This window comes from Polyodon spathula, chromosome 8, assembly GCF_017654505.1.
Source record: "Polyodon spathula isolate WHYD16114869_AA chromosome 8, ASM1765450v1, whole genome shotgun sequence".
Taxonomy (NCBI): Eukaryota; Metazoa; Chordata; class Actinopteri; order Acipenseriformes; family Polyodontidae; genus Polyodon; species Polyodon spathula.
In genome coordinates, this window is record NC_054541.1 from 38,358,268 (window position 1) to 38,383,706 (window position 25,439).

Below are 25,439 nucleotides of genomic sequence, written 5' to 3' on the forward strand. Positions count from 1 at the left end.
ATCTGGGTATTCTTATAGGAGAGCTGTTTTTCAAATAACTTTTCACCACTATAACAAAGGGGAAAATGCATTATACTTAGTGCTTTACAGTTCTTTACAGCCCATTTCTATACTTACCTCAGATGCCAACAATTACAAATACCCAAGAGAAAGAGATGTTCATTCTATTTAGACATACTTACCAATTAATAGAGAGGCACTCTGCAGCTTTGGGTCATATGGACTCTTTCCACGGCCATTCTCAAAATGGGAGGTCTCTAATCTGAAGACATTGTCCTAGTTACAAAAGTAAAAAATGAGTATTAAAACTTACAAATAAAAATGAGCATAAATGTGTTTCACAGGCAACAACTAAAGCCTTTTGAATGGTCAGAAAAGAGGACTGAATTCACAAATGCCATAAAATATTTTTGGAGCTAACAGTGATTTGTTAATAAATCAGACTATTGCCATTTATAATGATTGCTTGTATATGCTTGGATGGAAACCTATTCAGTCATGATTCAACTTTTTCCAATTCCTTTGAAACCAAGAGCCAAGTCTCAGACAGCATGTCACAGCATGAATTAACTGTGCAGCACCCCAATTAAAATATTGTTGTGAATCAAGTGTAGTGGTAACGGCAAGTTTTCTTGGATTGGTTAATGAAGGCAACATTAAAACCAGCTCAATCACTTACCAGGTAGTGGATTCCATCAACAGTATTGAACTCCTATCCCCCAGTGAGGGAAAACAATTCTCCAGACCACTGACAATTACAATTAATATATAGGGCAATGCTCTGCATTGTCAAGTGTAATATATCATCTAGCTCTTTGTATTTCTCAAAGCAGAATGACCTTTAAAAAAGATAAAAGCTACAGAGTTGTCTATTTCAAGAACACATTACATACCATGCATATGTAAGTAATGAAATACAGAACTCCTGACCAACCCTAAAAATTCAATGGTGAATTATCATTCATTTCAAAGAACGCTCTATAACTATACTGAGAACCATGGTTCTCTTTTCCAAACACAGCAGCTTACCTAATATAATAAGAAATGGGCTATAAAGATGTATATTTATTCTCTTATTGTATTCGGTTTCATTCTCCTATATATATATATATATATATATATATATATATATATATATATATATAATATATATATATATATATATATATATAATACACACACAAATTTAAGATAACATATAAGCATACTAATATAAATCACATATGCACAACAGTTTATTCTATCAAGTTTCTCATAATTTCACATATGTGAAAATTATACATATCCTTGTATGTTTCATACAAGCAAACTATGTTTTTAACTATAGTTATTGTGGTAAAATACAGTGAACTATTAAAACATATATTTTAAATATAGGATTCATATACGCAAACTTGTGTAAACCATATAGGCACTGTAGTGCAAATACGATCAGATTCTTATATATGCCTGTCACAAGGCTGGCTGAATGGTGACATAAGACCCGGAAGAACAACACACAGGACACAGACGTGGAGTTGTGATGATGCTGAGTGCTTGCTTGCGCTCAGCATTTAATAAATGAACAAACAGAAAATAAAGATGATGAACAAAACAGAACACGGCACTTGAGCCAAAATAAATAGAAAAACAAAACGAACAGTCACTAACAAACAGGACACGAACACTAAACAAACAAGTACTGTGCTGATCCTCCAGCACAACGTAGCAATTGCTTCCTTTTTCTCTCGGTCGATCTCCAGTTCTTTCGCCCTGAACACCCAACCCCGAGTGAGTGAAAACATGCTGCTTTTATGCAGCTGTACCGAGACTCGATTGCGAATCAATCATTCAATTGGAGTCTCGGTGCAACTGCACGTGAATTAATAAAGTGCAATTCCCAGTGCTCGCATGTTATTACATTTTACCTGCACGTGAAGTGCTTTGCAATCCTTGTGCCTAAATACACATATACATTTTAAACCACTCGTGTTACACAGACCCATTTATGTCCTGTGTACCAATGACTATACACCAACATTAACATACTACACGTAATACAACACAAATAAATAGCCCAGGGGCAGGGCACTTTGCCACAATGCCTCACACAAACAAACTAATGTGACCTATGTAAGTATGGTGACAAAACATAGATAGCCTTCACAAGGACTATGACTGGCAGCACAGAAAGAAAAGATAGACTAACACAACGCATGCTCAGGCAGTTTATTATTGCAGAGCCCAAAGAGTATCTGCTTGAACACTATAAAAGCAGGGACCGGCCTCCCTCTCACGGTGACCACTGGCCACCCCCCGAACTACCTCCACCCAGTGTCCACCCATTTGACCATTAATGGGACATAATGTACCAGCAACTTGAAAGCCATATTTCAATGTAAGCATACAAACTGAATCAAAATGTACAGACTTGGTTGTAATTGTTGTTGGCCAAAGAACACCAACTACCTCATTTATTTTTTATTTATTTTATTTATTATTATATATATATATATATATATATATATATATATATATATATATATATATATATATATATATCAAATGTATTTATATTTATTTTTTCTTTAGAAGACATCCAAGGCAAGAGTCAGTGAATCAGAACAAACTTTTACACAGAGCAACAATAAATAGGTTGACAGTAGGGACTTAAGTTTAATTACAGGTTAGAGGATCACAAATATGCAATATAGAAGGCACACTGGAAATCTTTTTATGCGTATATTTAGATAAAATGTAATCATTTATATTTAACTGAATCAATACTAGAACCACCATTTTCTGTGTTTTCTCTGCTTACTAATTAGCCAGAAAATTATTCACATGCCTTTTTGCTAAATCTTCTTGCCAGTCTACACAGGTTAGAATAATTCTACAACAAAACATCTTAATATCAAAGTTTTCTACTTTTTGGTGGCAAATATTCTTATATACAACAAAATTTTGATGTCTGATGTATTGTGAGATACTATTTTATTAAAGAGATAATACTGATGAAACTTTATCAAAGAAAGAACACAACATGTCCAAATGTGCAACTTCCAATCTCGTTTTTAAAAACAAGACTCGCTCATTTTGGGAACTTTGGGGTCCCTCGCTTATAAAATGCATGATCTGATCTGACCAAGACAGCTATGATAGTCACCATCCACAAGTCTGAAAAGCTGAAAGTCTGCCAGGACTATAGTCTGAACAAACTCTCCTTCATAAAAGCCTCTCTTTCAAAACAATTTCAGCTGCAGCCAAATCACAGAGGACCCCATTAATGACAAGCTGTATTCATCTGCATTCTTTTGGTTAATTGGGAAATTGGATATTTTAATATACTACTTTTCAGTGACAAATACACAATACAATCCCATCCTCATACTACTGCAACAGTGATTAAACACTTAACATGCTTCAATGACTGTATTGTGAGGTTATTTATTATGGACAGTGCTTCAATCAGGCTTTCACTCAGGCATTTAGGTAAAGAAGGAATTTTATCCCTTAGCACTCTATTGTAGGAGTACCTGTGTCATCTTTGGCCAAATAAAGATGAAACAAGCCCTTACAGTTAATCAAATACAGAAAGTGTAGTCTTGCTTTACATTAGGTTTGGAAACAACAACAATAACAAAGCTCTACACCCCTTCAATGAAATCCATTCTCCAATGTCATGTACTTGTTTGTCAGGTAAATGTGCACTCAGTTGGAAATGGAATTAGACAGCTTTCATCTCACAGTAAGAAAAGAATACTCATTTGGGCTGAAATGAAGCCTGTTTTGTTCCTCCACCATTACACCACTATATAATTTCCAGATCAACCCAAAAGAAAAGTCATTCAGAAGTTATAAGCAGTGCCCTTGCTAATCTGATTCAAAACATTTAAGCAGTTATTCTCTGCTTTGTCTCATTTCACACAACACTAGCTAGGAAAAGTTGCTGAACAGAAACACTCACAAAAAAAACCCCACAACAAAACAAAAAACAACCTCACACAAAATGCAAAATTAACACAAAAATAGACCTACCTCGAGATGTTTTCCGATGTCAAGATAGGCACATATGGGATGAAAGGCCCCAGTTCCACAAACATACAGGTGTGTTTGGTTATAGGTTTGCAGCACTTTGATGAAATTAGAACATTCTTTCTATAGGGAAAGATAATAGGGAAGCAATCAGTATGAAAAGTCAGCACCAGGCGATTTGCTTTGTTCTGTTTTACTTTGTTTCTAGATTTGCAGTCTAAATATATATATATATATACTATATATATATATATATCTATTATATATATAGTATATATCTATATAATATTTATATCTATATAATATATATAGCTACCATCATAGGTACCAAATAGGACTTATCCTTCACGTAAGTGGGGTCTATGCTTACGACATGAGCTTGTTAGTTTCTTTCAAGAATAATTTGTACCGGCATAAAAAGGAGGAGAAAATTTAGAAAAAATAATATAAATGCCTAAAACATACATAAAAACATTTTCATTTAACATAATGTACTTTACTCCATCTGCTACTCAACACTTAAAATGATGTGATCAATATTTGCAACACACAGTAATCATTACTTATTTTGTACACTTTTGTATATATATATATATATATATATATATATATATATATATATAGGAAAATATAAGGTTCCACTCTAAATTATACAGTTACACTAATAAGGTTCCACTCTGGTGAAATTAGGACCTGTAATTAAAAATCACATTAGGAAAATGCTTTTTTTTTTTTTTTTGCTAATGGACTAGAATAAAAATATGTTTCTAAATAGACAGTGACCTGCTCGGTTCCTACATGCAAATGAGGGCCATACTGTTGAAATTAGGCAGGAAGATGGTTTCCCTTTAACAACAACATGCTTGCATTTTAAACATACAATACCGAGAAAATGGAAAAGGAATAAAAGCAATCAGCAAGCTAATTACATAGACCCTGCCTGCCTGAGGAGCATTAATGGAATAACTGCCTGAACTGGTGCTCTAAATAGCATTTACTATGGGTTAGAGTAAGTAGCGGGGTCCTGAAAAATATAGCATTACACGTCCCCATGTGTTGCTACAACTGTTTAAATAAAGCACCTGTACTTTTGTTTTTCATTGCAACATCCTGACAATTTTTCACACTTCTAACTTTAAAGTTTGTTTGAAAGTTATTTTCAAAATGTCTGCTCTAGTGCAGTGGGGTTTGAAATCTGTTCTCTAAATCAATGCAGGAAGAGCGATTATAAAAAAATAAAATAAATAAAAACGTAACGATAAGCACTCTGGCTTTCCTGTTTCTGTTCTGTCATTGCTCTGCTGAGATTATCATTCTGATCAGGTAAATTCAGAGGATTACAATACCCACATACTTGTGTCATTAATACCTTATTAGTGAAATGCAGAAATGCTTTGAAATGCAGATATACTGTGCCCCTAGCGTAAAATATACCTTTACATATTTAAAGTGTCAGCCTATCTACATTTATGTGTGTTGTACAATAGAAAGTTTTATGTTTCAAGATGCATGTTAGAGAGTACGGCATTTGAAAGTGACCGGCGTAAACTAAAGTTGACCAAATTATAGCACTTTTTAATATAAATTTTATATAAACTCTTAGTCCATATAAAAACAGGAAAGAAAAAAAAAACTAAAAGCTTTATGAATAACAAGTTAGGAATAACCAAGGGTGGATAATGAAGATGTATTAACTTTATAAATAGCACAAAACAAGTGGAGACTGTATGGGCCTAAGCAGTAGAAGATGTGAAAGACTTATAAATAAGGTTGAAACACAACACAGATAGTTTATACATGCATAAACCTGACATACTTTTACGTGAAATGGTATAAAAGTCATAGAAAATGTGGAGTTTTAAAGGTTGGAAAATAAATTAATTGGATCTGCTAGCATAGTTTCACTTCCAAATATATTTAAACTCCCTGCACTATATGTTTTATTCAGATTTAAGTTATTTAATCAGATTTTTTTTTTAATTCTGTTTCCTGAATAATAAACAACCAGAGGCCCTATCAGCCTGCCTTTCAAAGCAAAGTTAAAATATGCCACTCTGATTAGTCAATGTTATGCAGTCCTTTCCTGAATTGTTACACAAATAAAGAACATCCATCTGTCAAAACATACTTCTCAAATGAAAATCAAAATGTACAGTATCTACTGCATCCTAGTCTAACAGATGGAAACCAAATATGTTTTCTGTTCCCCTGAATATCTTCTTAACTAAATGGCTACTGAAATTAAAGAGGAGGTCAAATTACCAATGGTGGGCAGTTAGACAAATGCAATGTGCCTGTCTTGTTTCACTATGTAATTGTTAATAGTATTATTATTTGATGGTGTACAAGTAGCTATGTTGCTGAAAATGTTGAGTTCAGAATGGAATTAGATGTTCCAAGTACACACAAGTAGCCAGTAAAGTAAGGGACTGTAGGAATAGGTTAATGGTAATGTGGTGATGAATAGAGACAGTATTTATTGTTTTGGATAACCTTTTAATTATTCCAGAATGCAATTAAATAAAACCCTTGCTATGATTGCATTAGTGGACTACATGTAAGTCACTTGTGGTTGACCTTGGAAGAACCTTCTATCTAATATTGGAGCCAGTTGAATTTCAATGATAAATACATATGAACTACTTATAAATCAGATTTGTGTAAACTGAAAGCTTTGTCAAAGTAACCTTCAGGAAATCCAAGGCCAATTGAAGCAACAGTAAACCTGTTTTAAATAATATCATCAATATCACAAGCTTGATTGAGTTTGGAAGATTGATGTGTCAGGTGACAAGGTGACAGAGGTAGTTGGTCTAGATACTAGACCCAGAACTGTAGATGGGATATTTTTTGTATCGCTTGTCCAGTTAGTGATTGACCTTTTTATAGAAAATGGCATGTCTGCCGCACTGTTTGAAGTTTGACAAGTCATACATCATTTTTGGGGGTTTCACTTTTGATACACACATATGAATGCAATTTAAAAGATTGCTACCATCAATTTAAAAAAAAAATATTTCAGGTAACAAGATATACCCTTTGACACTCTTGTCAGGTTTTGTAGGATATAGCTTACATAGCTACAGTGTATATTTTTGTATGTGTATAGAACATTCCATTATATTATTATCAGATAAAAATGTTCTACCAATTACCAAACAATAAAAGTCAGCACCCTGTCCCAGGTTTCTGAATATACCACGGAAAGCTAACTTGCTTTTATCACAAATCTAAAAGTGGTAATTGAAGACATGAGAAGATGTGTGTTTATAGTAAACAAGGGGATTACAGATGCACAAATACTTTCTAACAAGTGCTTGTGCAAACTCTTCATTTAAGACTGACCAAAACACAGTTTTAACTAAGGGGTAACTATAGGCCAGTTTACATGTGTGATTATTTCATGTGACTGGACAATACACGTGAAAATTGGCAGGGAAAGCTGGTGAAAGTGTCCCAAAAAACGGTCCCAGCATTTTACCGTGAGTCTTTGTGTGATTCCAGGAAAGGCATGTGAAATCAACGCCCACTTACAAATGTAAACAAGAGTTTTTTGTGAAAATGTTAATTAGTTTGTCCAAGTCCTTCCCTAAAGCCGATATACAAAAGTCACATGGGAATACATACGTTACCAGGGTCCAAAGATGGCAGCAGGGAAGTTAATGTTTTGTTTGCAGTATTTCCCTTATCAGATTGATGTTGCAGATAACCCTTTTTTTTTCTGTTTAAAACTATTACCAAAAATGTTTGATAAACTGCATTGTGGGTTTGTGAGTTCAGGTGGCAAATAGTTTTCCAAACAACTGTCAAAACGATTTATTGTTAACTTCTACTAAGTACTCCATGCAATTTCTCCCAGTTATGTCTGATCAGAACTTGTGTCCACCCTCCACTTACATTCATTGGAATGATGAAGACACTCGGGTGTTAATATCCATAAGGAAGAGGATATGATGAGGCAGCTTGATACAATGCACAACACAAACATTGTTTAACCCACTCCCAAAATAAAATGTGGTGTGGAATATTCGTTACTTATTTCTTGGGAATCAGTACTCAATATTCCAATTCTTTATTTAGCAGAAACAGTCACACAAGTACAGCGCAAATGAGGATTCTATATTTGGTATAAAGAGATACAAAATAAACTAATGAAACAAAAATGTGATACAAAATAAAAGTACACCTTCAGGTTACAAAAATAAAGATAGCAGTGCATAGCAGAACCCTCTTCATATCGCTGTTATGCAATTCTTGCTGGCTGCAGTAGCTGTTCCTCTGCTTGCCTGAACACCTCCTTACGGTCCTGGCATAGATTGTGCAGGATACTGCAGGTAATAATTTGGGGAAAGAGCTTGTGGTTCACTTCAGTACGCTTCAGCAATATCCGCCACCTCCCTTTCAAAAGCCCAAACGCCTGTTTAACCACCACTCAGATTTGGCCCAGTTTAAAGTTATAAACCCAACCCCATGCACACACACACACACAGATAATCTGTGAAAATCAGTGTGGGGATGACAACACTAAAACAAAAAAAATAAAAAAGGCACTATCTATCAGCAAATCAGATCTTTAATAACTATTTATGTCAAACACAATGACACATTCTTTCTCGAGAAACCGTTCTCTGCTCATGTAAACAGTATTTCGGGGACTTTCAAGGTTAACAGCACAAGAATCTAGGTGGGCCATCAGCATGGCTAATTTAAAGCTGAGCCCCCGCCCCCCCCCCCCCCCCCCCCCTCCTTTTCTTCATTTCCATAGCATTGGGGAAAAGTAGATGTTCCAAAGGGAAATGAGAGGCTTTACATGTAAACACAAAAAGGCACCATGTCCATGTTTACTTCACGAGAAATAGATGTCTCGAGAAAAACAAACACTCATGTAGCATGGCCTTATGATGTCTATTAAAGTGCAGTTACATTTTTCAAATTTTTGTTTTATTATTATTTGTTTACCCATGTGCTGTATATATTTTCATGTCAGGTTTTGGATTACTACATTAGATTAGTAAACGACTGAAAATGTCACATAAATCTTAACTTAATTCAACCCCCTATCATTTACTCTATGGGTAGAGTTGAGTGACCCTATGAGTGATTCAATTATTATTATGACTGAATCTACAACTGAACAGTTTTACAGCATTTGAAGATGTCAAAGCAATAATCACTACAACCCTTGTGACTGTTAAGTATCTAACTAATTAATTAAATTACACAATGCTTAATGGATCAGGAAGCCTACTGTATATGTATCCTTTCAAGTCCTGTTTAAATTGTTAAACTATAAATCTGATGCTTTCAATGGATTCAAGATTTTAAAAATATTTAAGCTGTGGAATTAAAAGCTTGTGTGTCTTTGGTGATATAATATCAATTGTAACAATAGGTGGAAAGCTCAGCTGCTACGCTCATTATAATCAATCTTTTCTGAACCTTTATTTTTCTTTTTTGACAAGACTGCAATTCCATTTAATATCAATGGCCGGAAATATATGATCTAAAGTACATTGTTCCAGCTCAGTGACAAGCAGCTTTAGTAAACCTTTCCTTTTATATGTGAATCTTGTCCAGGCAGAGGACACATTTAATTGGGATCATCTGACATCCTTCTGAGTGAAACAAAAAGTTAAAAAAAAAAAAAAAAACAGTATTTCAAACAAACGCTTGAGACAAGACATTTTCCTTAAGAATCCACCTAAGCAAAAGCTTTGTTATTATAATTTCATATTTCATTGACTTGCTCTGGGCAATATCTGGTTGGAATTCATCAGGCCATGAAACAGTAGATGTAGTCTTCATACAATGATGTGTAATCCACAGACTTCATGGCATTTACTTATCCTTCCACTGAAAGACATCTCATGCATCGCATGTTGTTTTTTTAGCTCTTAGTTTGCACGGGTGGGTCTGCTTAGTGTGCCAAGTACGATTAGACTAGCATTAACTGGAGTTCATTTCCCTGCTCTGTAATGGAAAGTGGATTACTCTTTGTAAAATTTTTCTATGGAGATTGATGCTATATGCTATAGTAATCTTCACATGCCAACAGCAACTACTTGATATCATTATTGAACTATAAAAGTCAAACTTCATAGAACCATTTTCAATTAACAAATGCAAAATCTCAAGGATAAAAGGGGCAGTAGGTTTTCTTCTTGACTTTAACAAGCTGCACGCTTAAATGGTTTTCAAAAGCAGATGCCAAAAATGAAAATCCTTGTTCATGAACAATCGAACTATAAAAGGACATATATTTACCAGAATAGTATCTTCTAATTGTCATACCATAATAACACAACACACACTGTCTGTTTAGCAGAATGGATGCTAGAGTCAGTGTATTATTAACTATGTAATGCTGCAAATTATGCTCAGATTAATTTACACATACATTACAATTTACAGATAGACTGTATGATACATACAAATTCTAAAATTAACAATTAGTTGTTTGATTCATAATAAGCAAAACAGAGTCAACTCTCATTAATAGAATTTCAAGGTGCCAGCAAAAAAACATAGACCAAAACATTTAAAACAAATGCATACTTTCAGTTTTTATTGAAGATACAATAATACTGAAATCAAATTTCAATTACATTAAAGTGAAAAGTGTTATACATTTTAAAATATGATTGTAAGTGAACTTTGAAAAAGTATACATTGCAAATGAACTTCACCGAATTCTGCATGTCCAACTGTGATCACATGGCAAGGCATCCTTAACACCACGGTATTGAGCAAATCGGAAATACTGATTGATGGCTTGCACGCACAGTTTGCTGTTCATAGGCCAGTATTATTGTATTCCAGTTTTTAGAATTGTTGGCAAAACGTTTGCAAGAATGTTAAAATCTTTCTTTCTTGTACAGTGGTGCATTGTCTACCGCTTTCAACACCTCCACTTCTGTTTGTAAAAGCAATGTACGTTTTTTGAGCTGCTTCGTGGAAATGGCACTGATACGTGAGCACTATGGCAACTTAAAATGCATCATAGGATCAGTAGTCCCAAACCAGCACTAAAATACAGGAGCAGAAGCGCTGATCTTTATGCAAATGAATAAATTCCCAATATCCATTTAATTAAAAAACACCTTCCCTGGCAGGGCTCCAAAATAATTCATACAAACAGGAAGTTTGCGTTAAGTGAATTTGAAGCGACTAAAAAATGTGTCCGAGCCATGTAGAGAAATCATACTGTCAGGAAATCTGTTTCATCCGAGTTTGTTTTAATGAGAATTCACTGTATATAATTGTGACGGAAAGATGAGTTCTGGTGATGAATCTTCCTCCCAACCTGTGAGGGCGCTAAAGAACGGGAGGAGAAGTATCTGGAAGGGCTGGCCTGACAGTTCGTTTCCGGGTCAGGGAAGTGGGTCAGCCTGGAGGGAAGCGCGACTCTGTTGTAAGACCGTATTGATTTGAGAGGTAAACGAGAGGCAGCTGCAAGTAATAAGGCAGCTGCAACCGTTTATCTCGATATCATGCGGGATTACATATAGGGGCCAGGGTAACGCTGATCTTCTCCTTCGTTTGGGTTAACGCTTGGAGAGAGAAGGATCGAGAGAGGAGCTCTCATTGTAAAGAGGAATTACGTGTTGTGTTTGTTTGTAATTGTCTGCGTTTTGCACCACCAGACAGTTAACTCACCTATCCGGAGCTGTCGACCAGGGTCAGCACAATCCGGATCACCACTGCACGGAACCGTCACGAAATACAGTGTCTTCACCCACCACAAGCACGTCTGCACTCACCCAGGACTGGTGACCGTGTGTTCGTTTTGTTCGGGACTGTGTCCTATTATTGCTATCCCCGTGCTTTACACATTGTTGTGTATAGCCGGGGATTTATTATTTAACGGTCACCAGACCTGGATTATAAATAAAAGCACCTTTCCACTGGAAACTGTTGTCTGCCTGTCACTCCCGCATCGCATCACCGCTATACCTGTTCCCCTCCACTAGCCACTTTGCCACAATAATATATACCAAACTACATTGTATAGCTTCAAAACTGAAGTAAAATATGTGGTGGTCTATTATACAGGGTGATTAGAAAGTAAGTTTACCACATCAACGCATATATAGCATCCATTTAACGGACCTACGCATCACTTCATCCCATTTGACTGAGTCCCAATCCCCACCATGCATTGTTCTTTGACATTTCTACCAACAGTGTTTGTCTGTTAAAAATTTAAAAGGGAATCTCAAGCTTCCCAGTAACACATTCTCAAGCTCTGGGAAAATTACACACATTCTTAAAGAAATGAAGTATACCTAAACAAGAACGACTCACTGCCTTGATGTATCTGCTTCTTAACCCTTGGTATCTTTCATTATCTTTGCTCTTATCAAGTGGAAATATAAAGGAATAAAACCTGGCCTAATTGGAAATTCCTCTGCTACAGCTATTAACAAAAAGGACTGCGGATGGTTAAAAGAAAACACACCAACAGGCTCACTGATCCATACTAATTCCACAAGGCACCAGCTCTTGAAATCCACTGCTTACATCATGAGCCATGCACTCCACATAATCACAGTCTGCTTTAGATCATGATGTTCCGGTTGGATCATTGTTAAACATACCCTGAAAAGCTAAAAAAAAAAAAAAGCCTTTTCATGTACCTCTAACACAGTGAACTCAATCCTACAGTTTTCTATAAACTTGCTCATGCTTTCTCTTTGATGAAGTAGTATCCCTTTTATCAGATGAACTGGAGAATAAAGATCAAACCACCATGCAAACAAAGGAAGACAGAACAGGTTTGTCTATCTATACATTTTGAATTGCAATTCATTGTGTTTACAGACATGTTTTACACTTGCCTATTCATGTTGTGTAAAGTAAATCAGGTGTTATATATGTTATTAAGAGACCACTGCAAAATTATCAGTTTCTCTGGTTTTACTATTGATAGGTATGTGTTTTGGTAAAATGAACATTTTTGTTTTATTCTATAAACTACTGAAAAGATTTCTCATAAATTCCAAATAAAAATATTGTCATTTAGAGCATTTATTTGCAGAAAATGACAACTGGTCAAAATAACAAAAAAGATGCAGTGTTGTCAGACCTCAAATAATGCAAAGAAAATAAGTTCATATTCATTTTTAAACACAATACTAATGTTTTAACTTAGGAAAAGTTCAGAAATCAATATTTGGTGGAATAACCCTGATTTTCAATTACAGCTTTCATGCGTCTTGGCATGCTCTCCACCAGTCTTTCACATTGATGTTGGGTGACTTTATGCCACTCCTGGCGCAAAAATTCAAGCAGCTCGGCTTTGTTTGATGGCTAGTGACCATCCATCTTCCTCTTGATCACATTCCAGAGGTTTTCAATGGGGTTCAGGTCTGGAGATTGGGCTGGCCATGACAGGGTCTTGATCTGGTGGTCCTCCATCCACACCTTGATTGACCTGGCTGTGTGGCATGGAGCATTGTCCTGCTGGAAAAACCAGTCCTCAGTTGGGGAACACTGTCAGAGCAGAAGGAAGCAGGCTTCTTCCAGGACAACCTTGTACTTGGCTTGATTCATGCGTCCTTCACAAAGACAAATCTGCCTGATTCCTGCCTTGATGAAGCACACCGAGATCATCACCAATCCTCCACCACATTTCACAGTGGGTGCGAGACACTGTGGCTTGTAGGCCTCTCCAGGTCTCCATCTAACCATTAGATGACCAGGTGTTGGGCAAAGCTGAAAATTGGACTCATCAGAGAAGATGACCTTACTCCAGTCCTCTACGGTCCAATCCTTATGGTCTTTTGCAAACCTCAGCCTGGCTCTTCTTTGCTTCTCATTGATGAAGGGCTTTTTTCTAGCTTTGCACGACTTCAGCCCTGCCCCTAGGAGCCTGTTTTGAACCATCCTCGCCGTGCACTTCACCCCAGCTGCCGTTTGCCATTCTTTTTGTAGGTCACTTGATGTCATCCTACGGTTGCTGAGTGACATTCGAATGAGTTGGCGGTCATCCCGGTCAGTGGAGAGTCGTTTTCGCCCTCTGCCTGTCTGTAGCTTTGTTGTCCCCAATGTGTGCTGCTTGACCTTGTTCTTATGAACCGCCATCTTTGAAATTTTAAGGATGGAAGCAACCTGACGCTCACTGTATCCCTCTGCCAGTAAAGCCAGAATTGAACCCTTCTTTTCCTCACTCAAAACTTTGGGCATGGTCAATAGTTATTGTTTTATTCCATTTACTTTTGAGGTACTACTAGCACTGTTTTGCCAACCAGTTCTTCCTATTGCAAGAGAATAGTGATGACCACAGGAGTGGGTTTTATACTTTTCTTCGTTAAATAAGATTTGGTTCAGATGATCCCCTAATCAGTACTTTTTCAGTAGAATGAGGTGTGCCTGTGTTGGAATTCAACAGACACTGGAATGGAATGGCTGCCATACATGTAGAGAAAAATTTGCAGTGGTCTCTTAATTTTTTCCAGAGCTGTATATACACAGTGGCTCTCAAATCTACAAATTGTTCTAAATTAATTACAAATATAAAACAGAAAATAATTGATTGCATAAGTATTCACCCCCTTTGTTATGACAGCCCTAAATAAGCTCTCGTGCAACCAGTTGTCTTTAGAAGTCACATAATTAGTTGAATGGAGTACACCTGTGTGCAATTAAGGTGTTTCACATGATTTCAGGTTAAATACACCTGTCTCTGGGAGGTCCCACAGTTGGTTAGTACATTTCCTAACAAAAACTACATCATGAAGACAAAGGCACAATCAAAGCAAATCCGGACAGGTTGCCTTTAAAAACTTGCCTTTATGGGAGATTGGCAAAAAGAAAGCCATTGTTGAAAAAAACTCACATCAAATCTCGGCTAGAGTTTGCCAGAAGGCATGTGGGAGACTCTGAGACCAAGTGGAAGAAGATTCTATGGTCTTATGAGACCAAAATAGAGCTTTTTGTTCTCAATGGTAAGAGCTATATTTGGTGCAAGCCTAACACCGCACATCATCCTGAGAATACCATCCCTACCGTGAAGCATGGTGGTGGCAGCATCATGCTATGGGGATGCTTCTCTGCATCAGGGCCTAAAAAGCTTGTGAAGATAGAGGGCAACATGGATGCAGCAAAGTACTGACAAATCCTGGAGGAAAACCTGCTGAAGTCTGCAAGAGACCTGGGACTTGGGAGAAGATTCATCTTCCAGCAGGACAATGATCCCAAATATATAGTCAAAGCCACACTGGAGTGGCTTAAAAACAAAAAGGTCAATGTCCTGGAGTGACCCAGTCAAAGCCCGAACCTCAGTCCAATTGAGAATATGTGGAAAGAGTTGAAAATTGCTGTTCACCAAAGGTCCCCATCCAACATGATGGAGCTTGAGCAATTTTGCAAAGAAAAATGGGCAAAAATTGTGTCCAGATGTGCAAAGCTGGTACAGACTTATCCAAATAGACTCATGGCTATAATTGCTGCCAAAGGTGCCTCTACCAAATATTGACTCAAGGGGGTGAATACTTATGCAATCAATTATTTTCTGTTCTGTATTTGTAATTAATTTAGCACGATTTGTAGATTTTATTTTTTTATGGCCTTTTTTTGTGTTGATCAGTAGCAAAAACTCCATTTTGTAACACAATAAAATGTGGAAAAGTCCAAGGGGGTGAATACTTTTGAGAGCCACTATATATATATATATATATATATATATATATATATATATATATATATATATATATATATATATATATATATATATATATAGTATTTTTTTTTGCAGGACCTTAACTTACACAAAATATAGTTTTTTTTTTTTTTTCTCAGTTAGTGACAAATATCATGACAACATTTTAGAAATACTTATAAGCAGGTTATGTCAATTTTAAAAGTGATTATGAGGCACTTTGCATGAAGTTATCCAGTTATGTTGCCTTTATGAAGGTGTTAAAATGCTACATTGTGCTGAAATAAAGGATGTCGATAATCTACAGGTGTGCTCTGTTTGAATCTGGCCATAATGGTAAACCACATCAAAAAAAAATTGTAGGAGTGGCATGTACTCACCAAAATATCCTTTCCCGCCCATTTACATTCATCCTTCCTTGTTGGAGATGCAGGCCATACAATCTAGAATTAGCATAAACTTGTATTATATACAGTATAATTATGCTTTAAATATCTTCTATTAAAAAGCATCTTGTCAGCATTCACATTGAATCCACACACAGCAGAAATGGTTAAATTTATGTGCAGTCCCAAAAAGCAACTTTGTAATTGATAAGCTGTGCAATGTACTCCAGACTGGGATACTACTGGTCGTCAGTCTCATAACAATATGATTTAGTGAGGTGCTATTCTCAGGGAAAGCATGGAAATAACGTGATGTGATTTGTTGATTTCCCAAATTTACTCTTTAGATGTGGTTGCAGTGTGAAGAATGAATAAACACAAACAGTAATGGGTGGCTGACTGGGGTTTGGACTTGTTTCCTTGCAATATTGAGTTGTATCTATTATAATACCTGCTGATCTTCATAGTTGAATTATAAACAGGTTCATTTTTACTTTCACACGAGTGAGTTAATTTGTAACAAAAACATCTTCCACAGCATTAAAATATGTACTTAAGCTATCAATGGCTTTATAATTGTTTTTTTTTTTTAATTTATTTTACTTTTTTTTTTTTTATCATGTATGCACAAATAAGGCATAAATATGGCATAAATTGTGAAATACGTGGTAGTGTATCATAAGAACTGAAGTTTATCACGTAGAATAAAGCGAATGCCCCTCATTGTGAAAACTACCGTAAACCATTTCAGCAAGGCATATAAAGCAACTTATTTCTCCCCATCTTCTCTTTCAGCTTATAGACCGAAATAATATGCACGCAAGGTGACTTCAAAATGTATTTGAATCAATAAACTATTATATTTAAAAAATAAAAATAAATCAATTAAGTCTTTAGGATCTCTGCAAAGAATGAAAATATGTATCGTTTTTAAGATTTGAAAGGTTCAATGCTGGGTTCAATTTTAGGATGGCAGTAAACCTATTCTGGGGTTTACAAAATCATTTCTCTTCTCTTTGTTTCAATTTATGGTTCAGTATCCATCCACAGGTATGATGTGCATCAAGCATGCTTGGTATACCTTTAGATTTCGTGACAGTTCTTGTTTAAATATTAACAATGTGCATTACTGTGGAAAGGTAGTCCCCTGTTGGGCATGCTAAATTAGCCTGTAAAATAAATCTTTAAAACCGGTAACCAGCTGGGAAACCCCTTACTGTCTATCGACCCATCTGGTAGTCCAAAATTATTAATATTATTATAAAACTCTTATTTTACTAGGAAATCACATTGAGATTACTCACTTTTGCAAGCGAGACCTAGCCAAGATAGGTAATGGCATAATAAAACGTATTATAATACAAATACAGAAAAAAACAAGTCATACTCAATACAATAAACAATCAGTTAGTGACAATCAATACAGGTGTAATCAACTACTTAAAACAAGAACAACTCTCAATTAAAAAATGCGGCTTACTCTTGAATTGTACTAAAAATTATTCGGGACTGAAACTTAAGTTTAGAAATGCAAAGTTATGAAAAATATGAAATACTGTATTCACATTGTATCATTGTCATAATGTAATACTGTACAATTGCTTTACCCTTTGTCATGTATTGAATGTGTGTGTGTGTGTGTATATATATATATATATATATATATATATATATATATATATATATATATATATATATATATATATCAGAATAGTGTCTTATGTGGTACAGAAGCCAGTTGAAGATGCAGGTCTGACATAGGTATGTATAGTTGTAATGTACATCAGTTCACAATTATTTAAGCTGTTCAATATATTAAACCAATTTACACCAATATGACAGGATTTACATTTCCCACTTCCAAATGTCATCAGATATTATTCATTGTTACCTTTTGGTAATCCTTGTTAATGTTGATTAGATTAAATGAAAAAATATGGTCCTTGGCGCCCACCAATAGCCTTCCTTTCTCTTCGTCCAGCAGGAAAGTGTGATAACTGGAACTATTGGCTAAACCATTAAAAGTAATGAGATTGTTTGAGTCCATCATTTCTGCAAAGGAAGGAAACCATATAAATTAACCTAAATATGCATTTAGCTGTCTACTTTTGATCTGAAGATAAACAAACCAAATGTATACATATGCATTTATGATAACATACATCAGAAGATGTTGATTCTATACAATGATCCAATTGTTACATTACTGACATCCTGAAAAACACTTCTGTACAATGTCCATGTTTTTCATTAACAGGTGGTGCTGTATTAAATGTCACTGACTGTGAGGAAATGATCAGTATCCTAAATTCCAACATTACAGCCACTGCAAACACTTTTCACTAGTGCACCAGGGAGTCTGAAATGTGTTTGTAAAATAGAAGGTTACTATCATGGAACTGAATGTAGCTGGAGTGAAATGTATCAGGCATCTGATTTATGAAGTTGATGAATGCTGATCCAATGCAGACTTTTAAAGGCTATCTATTACTGAGTATCCCGCTTTAAATCACTGGCATATGAAATCTTGTTTCTGGAACACAGGACTCCCTAATACTTCCCATGTTTTAATAAACTAACAGCTAATTAATTAATCAAGAAATTAGTACATCTACTATGAAGGCAGCAGATTTTTAGTGTGACAAGCATTTCCTCATTGTTGAGGCTGTGCTTGCTGTACAAAAATACTTGTCACAGCCTTGAGGAGATCGAAAGAACCTTGATTGGTTTAAATTAGTTAAAACTAGTAAATAGAAAAACATAGTAATAAATAATTGTTATGCTAGTGTTTACTGTTTGCAATTTACCAAATTATTTGTTCTTATTAACAAATAAGTCAAAGGACAATGAGGCGCTATTTTATTTGGTTGTTGTTTTACTGCTGAAGGGCACCTTTTTGAGAACATTGTCGCCACATTTGATGCCTTTGTCCTGTGACTTATGGATCACTTGGTATATTTATAGCATAATTAACGACAGCCTAGTGGTTTGCATTCAAGTTCAGAATGTTTTTTTTTTTTTTTTTTTTTTTTTTTATTATTATTATTATTATTATTTGACTAGGGAGCAGACTGCTAAGCGCTAGGATTTCTTTTTTTTTTTTTTTATGTGCAATGTGCAAAAGAAATCCCTTAAGTGGTGTAGTTATAAATATAAATCTTACAGGGGAGGACTGAGGTAAAAAACAGGAAATGGGAATCAGGAAGCAGCAGCCTTTACTGACAGTATTTGACATACACAATGCAACCAACTGAGGATCATCTGAGCAAACAGATACCTCAAGGATACTCTGCTTTTGGCAAACTGATCTATTTTTTGCAACAAGATGCTCAAAGTTCTTTAAATATACAGAACATACAAAATGGATTTGCAAACATACAGTCATCAGAACTGCCTGAATAGTATGTGTAGAATAATGTAGAATAATCCTTTTTAGACTGGGATCTAACTTGGAATATGGCCACCTTTTTAAAATGCTTAATGGGCATCACATCATATGTGCATTGTAAAAAAAAAAAATGCAACACAATGCAATGCTTAAGTTAATGCAAATGAAAAGTGGTACTTAACTTACAAATGCCTTTCACTGTATCATCTAAAGAAATCCATTATATGTTAATGAACAATGATAAAAATGTCTCTCTTTAAAATCAGAAGCATGGCTTGCCTAAGAAGAGCAATGTTTGTTAACAGTATTGATTCAAGCATTAATAAAAAAAAAAAGACAATCTGTGATGACAGATTTTGTGAGCATAATTCTGTTTGAAAGATAGAAGTTTAAAAAGTGAAACAATCTTTTAAAAAAAAAAAAAAAATGCTATATCACACAATTTGAAAATGCATTTCTCAGTTTTATTTAGTAGCTGTGGAATATTCACTGGTGGTAAATTGCAAATTTAAAAAAGTATGTTAAGAAAAATAACAACGTGAAATGTCTTTCCTCTAACCTGCTAAACTTTGAATTTCTTCTTGCACATTTACAATTACTATCCCAAAACAAAACATCAGCCCACACTGTATCACAAATAATGTACATTGTTTGATACATTTAAAGATAAAGTGATCAACTGAATAAGTTTAGTAATTTGATGACCCAGCTAGGGGCAATATGTTCCCACTGCTAGTTACTGAGGAGGATTATCTTATCAATAATATAAATGCAAATGCATTGCAATCCTTTTCACAGCTGCTCTATCAATCTCAGCTTTCAAAGCACCACAATGTCTTATCTTGAGATCTGTCAATCATCAAAACCTTTCTGTAGTGTAAAGGGAGGGAATTGAAATTGATTTATCACTTGAGGAACACACTCCCACTGTTAAGTGTCTCTAGTCCACATAACTCTTATGCTAAGATGTTATCATGTGGACTCTACCTAGCAGATTACTTTATAATAACTCTTATTCTTTGTGATGATATGTGATCAAAGTTCAAAACAGAATCTCAACTGGTATTTGTACTGGGGAAATTCCTATAAATAACACATGTATTGTTTACTGTATATCAATAAAAAAAGAACAAGAGAAACAGATACGATCTGAACCTTATTAATATAATAATAACAATTGTAATATAAAGAAAACTATCTAGAATATATTTCCAATAACTGTTACTGCAAAAAAAAAAAAAAAAATCAACTTAGTCTAGTTGGCAGAAGATTTGATATTATCATGTAAACAAATTAGTTGAAAAAAAAACTGCACAAAGTGTTTGTCATTTATATACTGATGCACTGTTGATATTGTGGCTACTGAGATGCATTATTTCACTTTAGTGTAGTGCTAAAGTCATGCACTCATTTATTGTTCCCTGTGGACTTGTTCTTGGGGGAGAAAGGGATCTTTAAAAATGCGTAACACAGACAAAGAATGCACAGGAGGGATCATGTAGCATGGGTGTGTCACACCAATTGAAAACATAGTACCCGCTAAGCTGCTCAGTGTTTCATTGAGGAACTGTGAATGTTAAATGAGGCGAGCAGCTGATGACCACATCTCTGCCTATGAAATCTAAAAGAAAGAAAGAAGGTGAAGAGAAGCAGAATATGTTGGTCACCATTTGATGCAAGCATTTTTCCATCATTTAGAATTCCTTCTCCTGTCTATGTACATCTCAGTTACTGATCTGGTGGTGTATACTGTATGACCTATTACGCCTGAAGGATGTGCATTGGCTTTACTCAAAATAGAACCCATTAAATATAACGTGAAGGGAATGGCCTAAAATGTAAACCGCAAAAGCCAGCTGCATTCTGAATGATGCCAGGAAAGCTGATGAGCAAGATTTGCTTGTTCTACCTACTTTAACTCATAAAATAACACACCATACTAAGCATGTTCTGGTATAAATGCCTTTTCTCTGAATGTTAAGCAGGATGAGTCATTTTTAACTGTATTTTCTTTGTTTAAGCAGCATATTAATCTTTTTAAACAGTAGGCCCTATTATTATAATGCATTATTATTCATCAATGTAGGCTTTAGATTAGCAGCATAAAACTTTGTATTGGTGGCTCAGGTCAAGTTTGTTCATCACAATTTAGGACAAAACCACTGCACAATCAAACACAATTGGCAGTTCATGCATGAGAGAGGCAAAAGGATAGGCTTGCACCAGCAGAGCTGAGAAGGAAACTCATGTGCTTTCATTTCTTTAAAGACTAATATGAGTCATATCAACATAGCTCAACTTGGCTACATGCCTGAAGCTCATTTTGGCCATGGCATGTATGTTTATTGTACATGTGCATGAATGCAAGGATGATCTTCACTGACAGCAGTATAAATAACCTTCACTGCCTAAAGTAAACACTTGCAATGTGTTCAGTATAGAGCTGAATTAGTTATGGCTTGGAATTCTGTTGAACATGTACATTTTTAAGTGGTCAGGGAGGATTTGATGAATAGCTTCATTTTTGCTGGCTGTTTTTAAAAGATGGAAGATCACGTGAACCCACTTCTACTGCATCATGAAAACAATCACCACACTCCAGGCTGTAACAAAATATTGATTAATTCCAATGCAATCAATTGTTGTTTTAAATGTCTAACTGTAAATAAGTAGATTATTTTGAACTAGTCTGAACAATTAATCCAATTTTAAACTGAATTTGTTTTAGAAACATGTATTTTTCCTTTATTTTGTGAAGTGCCTAATTAAGCGATACAGCCCGTTGATGTGGGCTCTACAGTGTGGTAGATGACCCCAACTGGAGTTATGCATCCTGAGCCGAAGACGAGGGTGCTAACGAAAGACAATGTCATCTACCACACGGTAGAGCCCGCATCGAGAGGGCACTATAGCTATTAGAAAACTATTTATTTCTTTATTTTTTCTTTAAAAAAACTTTAAAACCTATATTTACCTTGAACTTCTGATATTTCGCCAGTTAACATTCCGCTGAGGAAAATAGTCCCTAACATAATTTGAATAGAAAAACAACATACATGTAGAGAAAGTGTTATTATTATTATTATTATTATTATTATTATTATTATTATTATTATTATTATTGCTGACATATTTATTATTGGGGTCTTACTCTTTCTTATTATAATTTATCAGGACATGTACAACTGTTGAATAGTCCATGTAGTATTGAGTCTGACTCGAAACTTGTTGTTGGAGGCGGGGCGTCATTCAAGCAGGCAGGGAGTGGATTGGCTGGTGCTGAAAGAACTGAAAAAGGGTTGGGAGTTTGATTGGCTATTTTTGAGGGAGGGTGTTGTTTGGATCCAGCCAATGACAGAATTGTGGACCAATCGTGTCTTCCCTGTTGATCTGCTGTCCAGTGAAATCACAATTTTGTTTATGTACAGGTTAAAGATTAATTATTGCTGCTGTGTTCACAGCAAAAATACAGGTTATCTTTTCCCTCTCCCCACACAGACTTTTATTTCTCTTTTGCTAACTAAATACCGGTGTGTCTATTCTTAGCATAACATAAAGGATTAGCAGCAGTGGAATATTTATACTTTTTGAGCAGCAGTAACCTGAACTCACATTGGATAAGCTTAATTTCCAACAGTTTTTTTGGTTTTCCAATTCAATACCACCCTTTTTGATTTTTTAGCTTGGGTTACATACTTTTAAGAAAGTAATTATCTCCTTTATTTGATAGCCATATTTGCATTCTAAAAATACTTCGCGAAAAAGCCCACCGGATTATGTAATTTTAAATATATATTATATATATATATATATATATATCCATTGATATATATATTATATATATATATATATATATATATATATCTATATATATATAGAATTTTCTCAAAACTAGCTGCGCAAATCTAAAGTTTTCATTTATTAATCCCTTGGTCCGTTAGTTTTTCAAAAGTATTGATTAGCCCTTGGTCAGTAGGTCTTTCTGCAAGCATACCTAGCCACACATGTGCATGTGCTATAGCCTAAACTTGCAAAAAAGATGAAAGAAAACAAGCAAGCAAGAAAGAAAGAATGATTTAACATAATCTGTGTTATACCTGCATGCACCTAAAGTTTATTAAGCTTTTTGCCAATATGTTTTTTCAAAATTTTACATTGTCCAAGACTATTACCAGGAATCTTGATAACATGATGCTTTATCTCAAATTTGTCTTGTCTTAGTAAAATATATTAAATACCCCCCCCCACTGATTGTATTTAAAGACAAACTCCATAGAGAAAAAGACAATTGGATGCTGGTTTGTCAATCGAGTTTAAAACACCTATCTTAAAAGCTAAAGCTGTATTTTCCCTATATTTTTAGTCAAGGGAATATAATATCTCATTGCCCGTATTGGAGGGCAGTGGGTGGGAGGAATGTTTAATCCTTGAGTGGAAGCTCTTGACCTTATCTTGACCTTAATTGGGCTCCACCTTCCTAAGTAGAAAGATGAATATGTCTTTAACATAACTAATTTCTGTTACAACAGAAAGTCAAGCACTACACAGGTGTACTAATTCTGAAACTAGACTCCACCACATTGAAAGGCAGTGTACGTGCCAAGCTTTTTATTCCTCTTAATCCTCAGTAGAGTATCTGGTCGCTTTGAAAAATGATTTTTTTTTTTAATAGTTACTTTGGTGTGGAGTATTATCCTGTGAATAAAATTGCATTCCTTTTTAATAACACCCAACAAGGGAATTTAAGTAACCCTGTTTGAAAGCTGTATGCCTTTTCCAGATAGTGGAATTTCTGTTTAGAGATTGTCACGGCACAATTACCACACTAAACAGGTGTTAGACGTTTGCTTTTCTTTTGAACTGAGAAAATCACATGAAGCAGGGAGTTGGGAGAACCCACTGATGTTATTGCTGGACCCCCTCCACTCCAACAGCAAGTTTCAACCAGCTCACCCTCTTAGTGTTTACAAAAGGAATGCACCTTAAAGAACAAATCTTGCACCAGGCCTTCTTTAATTTGAGCTGACGGGATTGAAAAGTAAGATCAACAATAATATTCCCCTTTGTCATGCTTTACCATTGACCAAAAAAAGGGGAAATAGAAGCTCATTTTTACAATCTATTCCTTGAAGGCATAGTCTAATTGTAGTTAAGAGCACACATGCATGATGATTCACAGTGAGCCTTATGTCACATTATTTTGTGTTTTGACTGGAAGTTTCGATATAAATTAGGGTTCAAATAATTGTTCCCCCACATAAAAGGCATGCCTTGGTAGAAAGTCTTCATCATTTCTTAATGACTGCATATAATATAGTTAGGGTTTCTGTTTATCGGTTTTCATTAAATGTATTTTTCGGTGCTTAGTTTTAGCTATTTTTGAGTTTTATGTAAATCGTTTTTTTCGGGGCTTTTGTTGAATACTGTATGAAATGAGTGTTTTCAGTTACTTTCCAAAATACTTGAGCTTTTTTTTTTCTGATAAAATATGTATAGCAGTAACTCGACAGTACTTGCACACTTAAGTTGTACCTTCTTTCCTTTGTTGTCTTCCACAATGAATTCCCTATGATCATGGGCACATTCTTCTGGAGTTTTTGTGTGGAAGCATTTTTGTACATTTCACCACGATTCTGTTTTAAATCCATATTTTAACTGTAACACAGCTTTAAATCCCGCTAACAAACCTCCATGGATACAAATGAAGGTAATATATTTTAATTACATTGAAGATTGGTTATCTGATACTAAGAGTTGTTTTGAATCATCAGGGCCATGCATGATCAATTCTTATACAAAGTCAATTTGACTCTGCAAACCCTTAAAATCTCAAGTTAGCTGTAAACAGAAAATGTACGGTTTAGGGAAAGTGATTTGACTCCTTTAGATAGGAAAGTAACATCTCTCTTTCAAGTAATTTACCATCTGCTTTATTCTGTATAACCAGCACATTTATACCTCACCGCCCCCCCTCCAAACACACACACACACA

At 35.2% G+C, this 25,439-nt stretch overlaps 1 protein-coding gene across 1 annotated transcript in view; it reads right to left on the bottom strand.

Annotated features, from left to right (window-relative positions):
• LOC121319912 (semaphorin-3A) overlaps positions 1–25,439 on the bottom strand; it is a 129,566-nt gene that overhangs the window by 26,550 nt on the left and 77,577 nt on the right. The window contains exons 3-6 of the mRNA XM_041257869.1: positions 17,951–18,111; positions 16,054–16,116; positions 4,018–4,137; positions 183–276 (exon numbers count right to left, since the gene is read on the bottom strand). Coding sequence (XP_041113803.1) covers positions 183–276; positions 4,018–4,137; positions 16,054–16,116; positions 17,951–18,111 — 438 coding nt within the window. The remainder of the gene's footprint in view (positions 1–182; positions 277–4,017; positions 4,138–16,053; positions 16,117–17,950; positions 18,112–25,439) is intronic.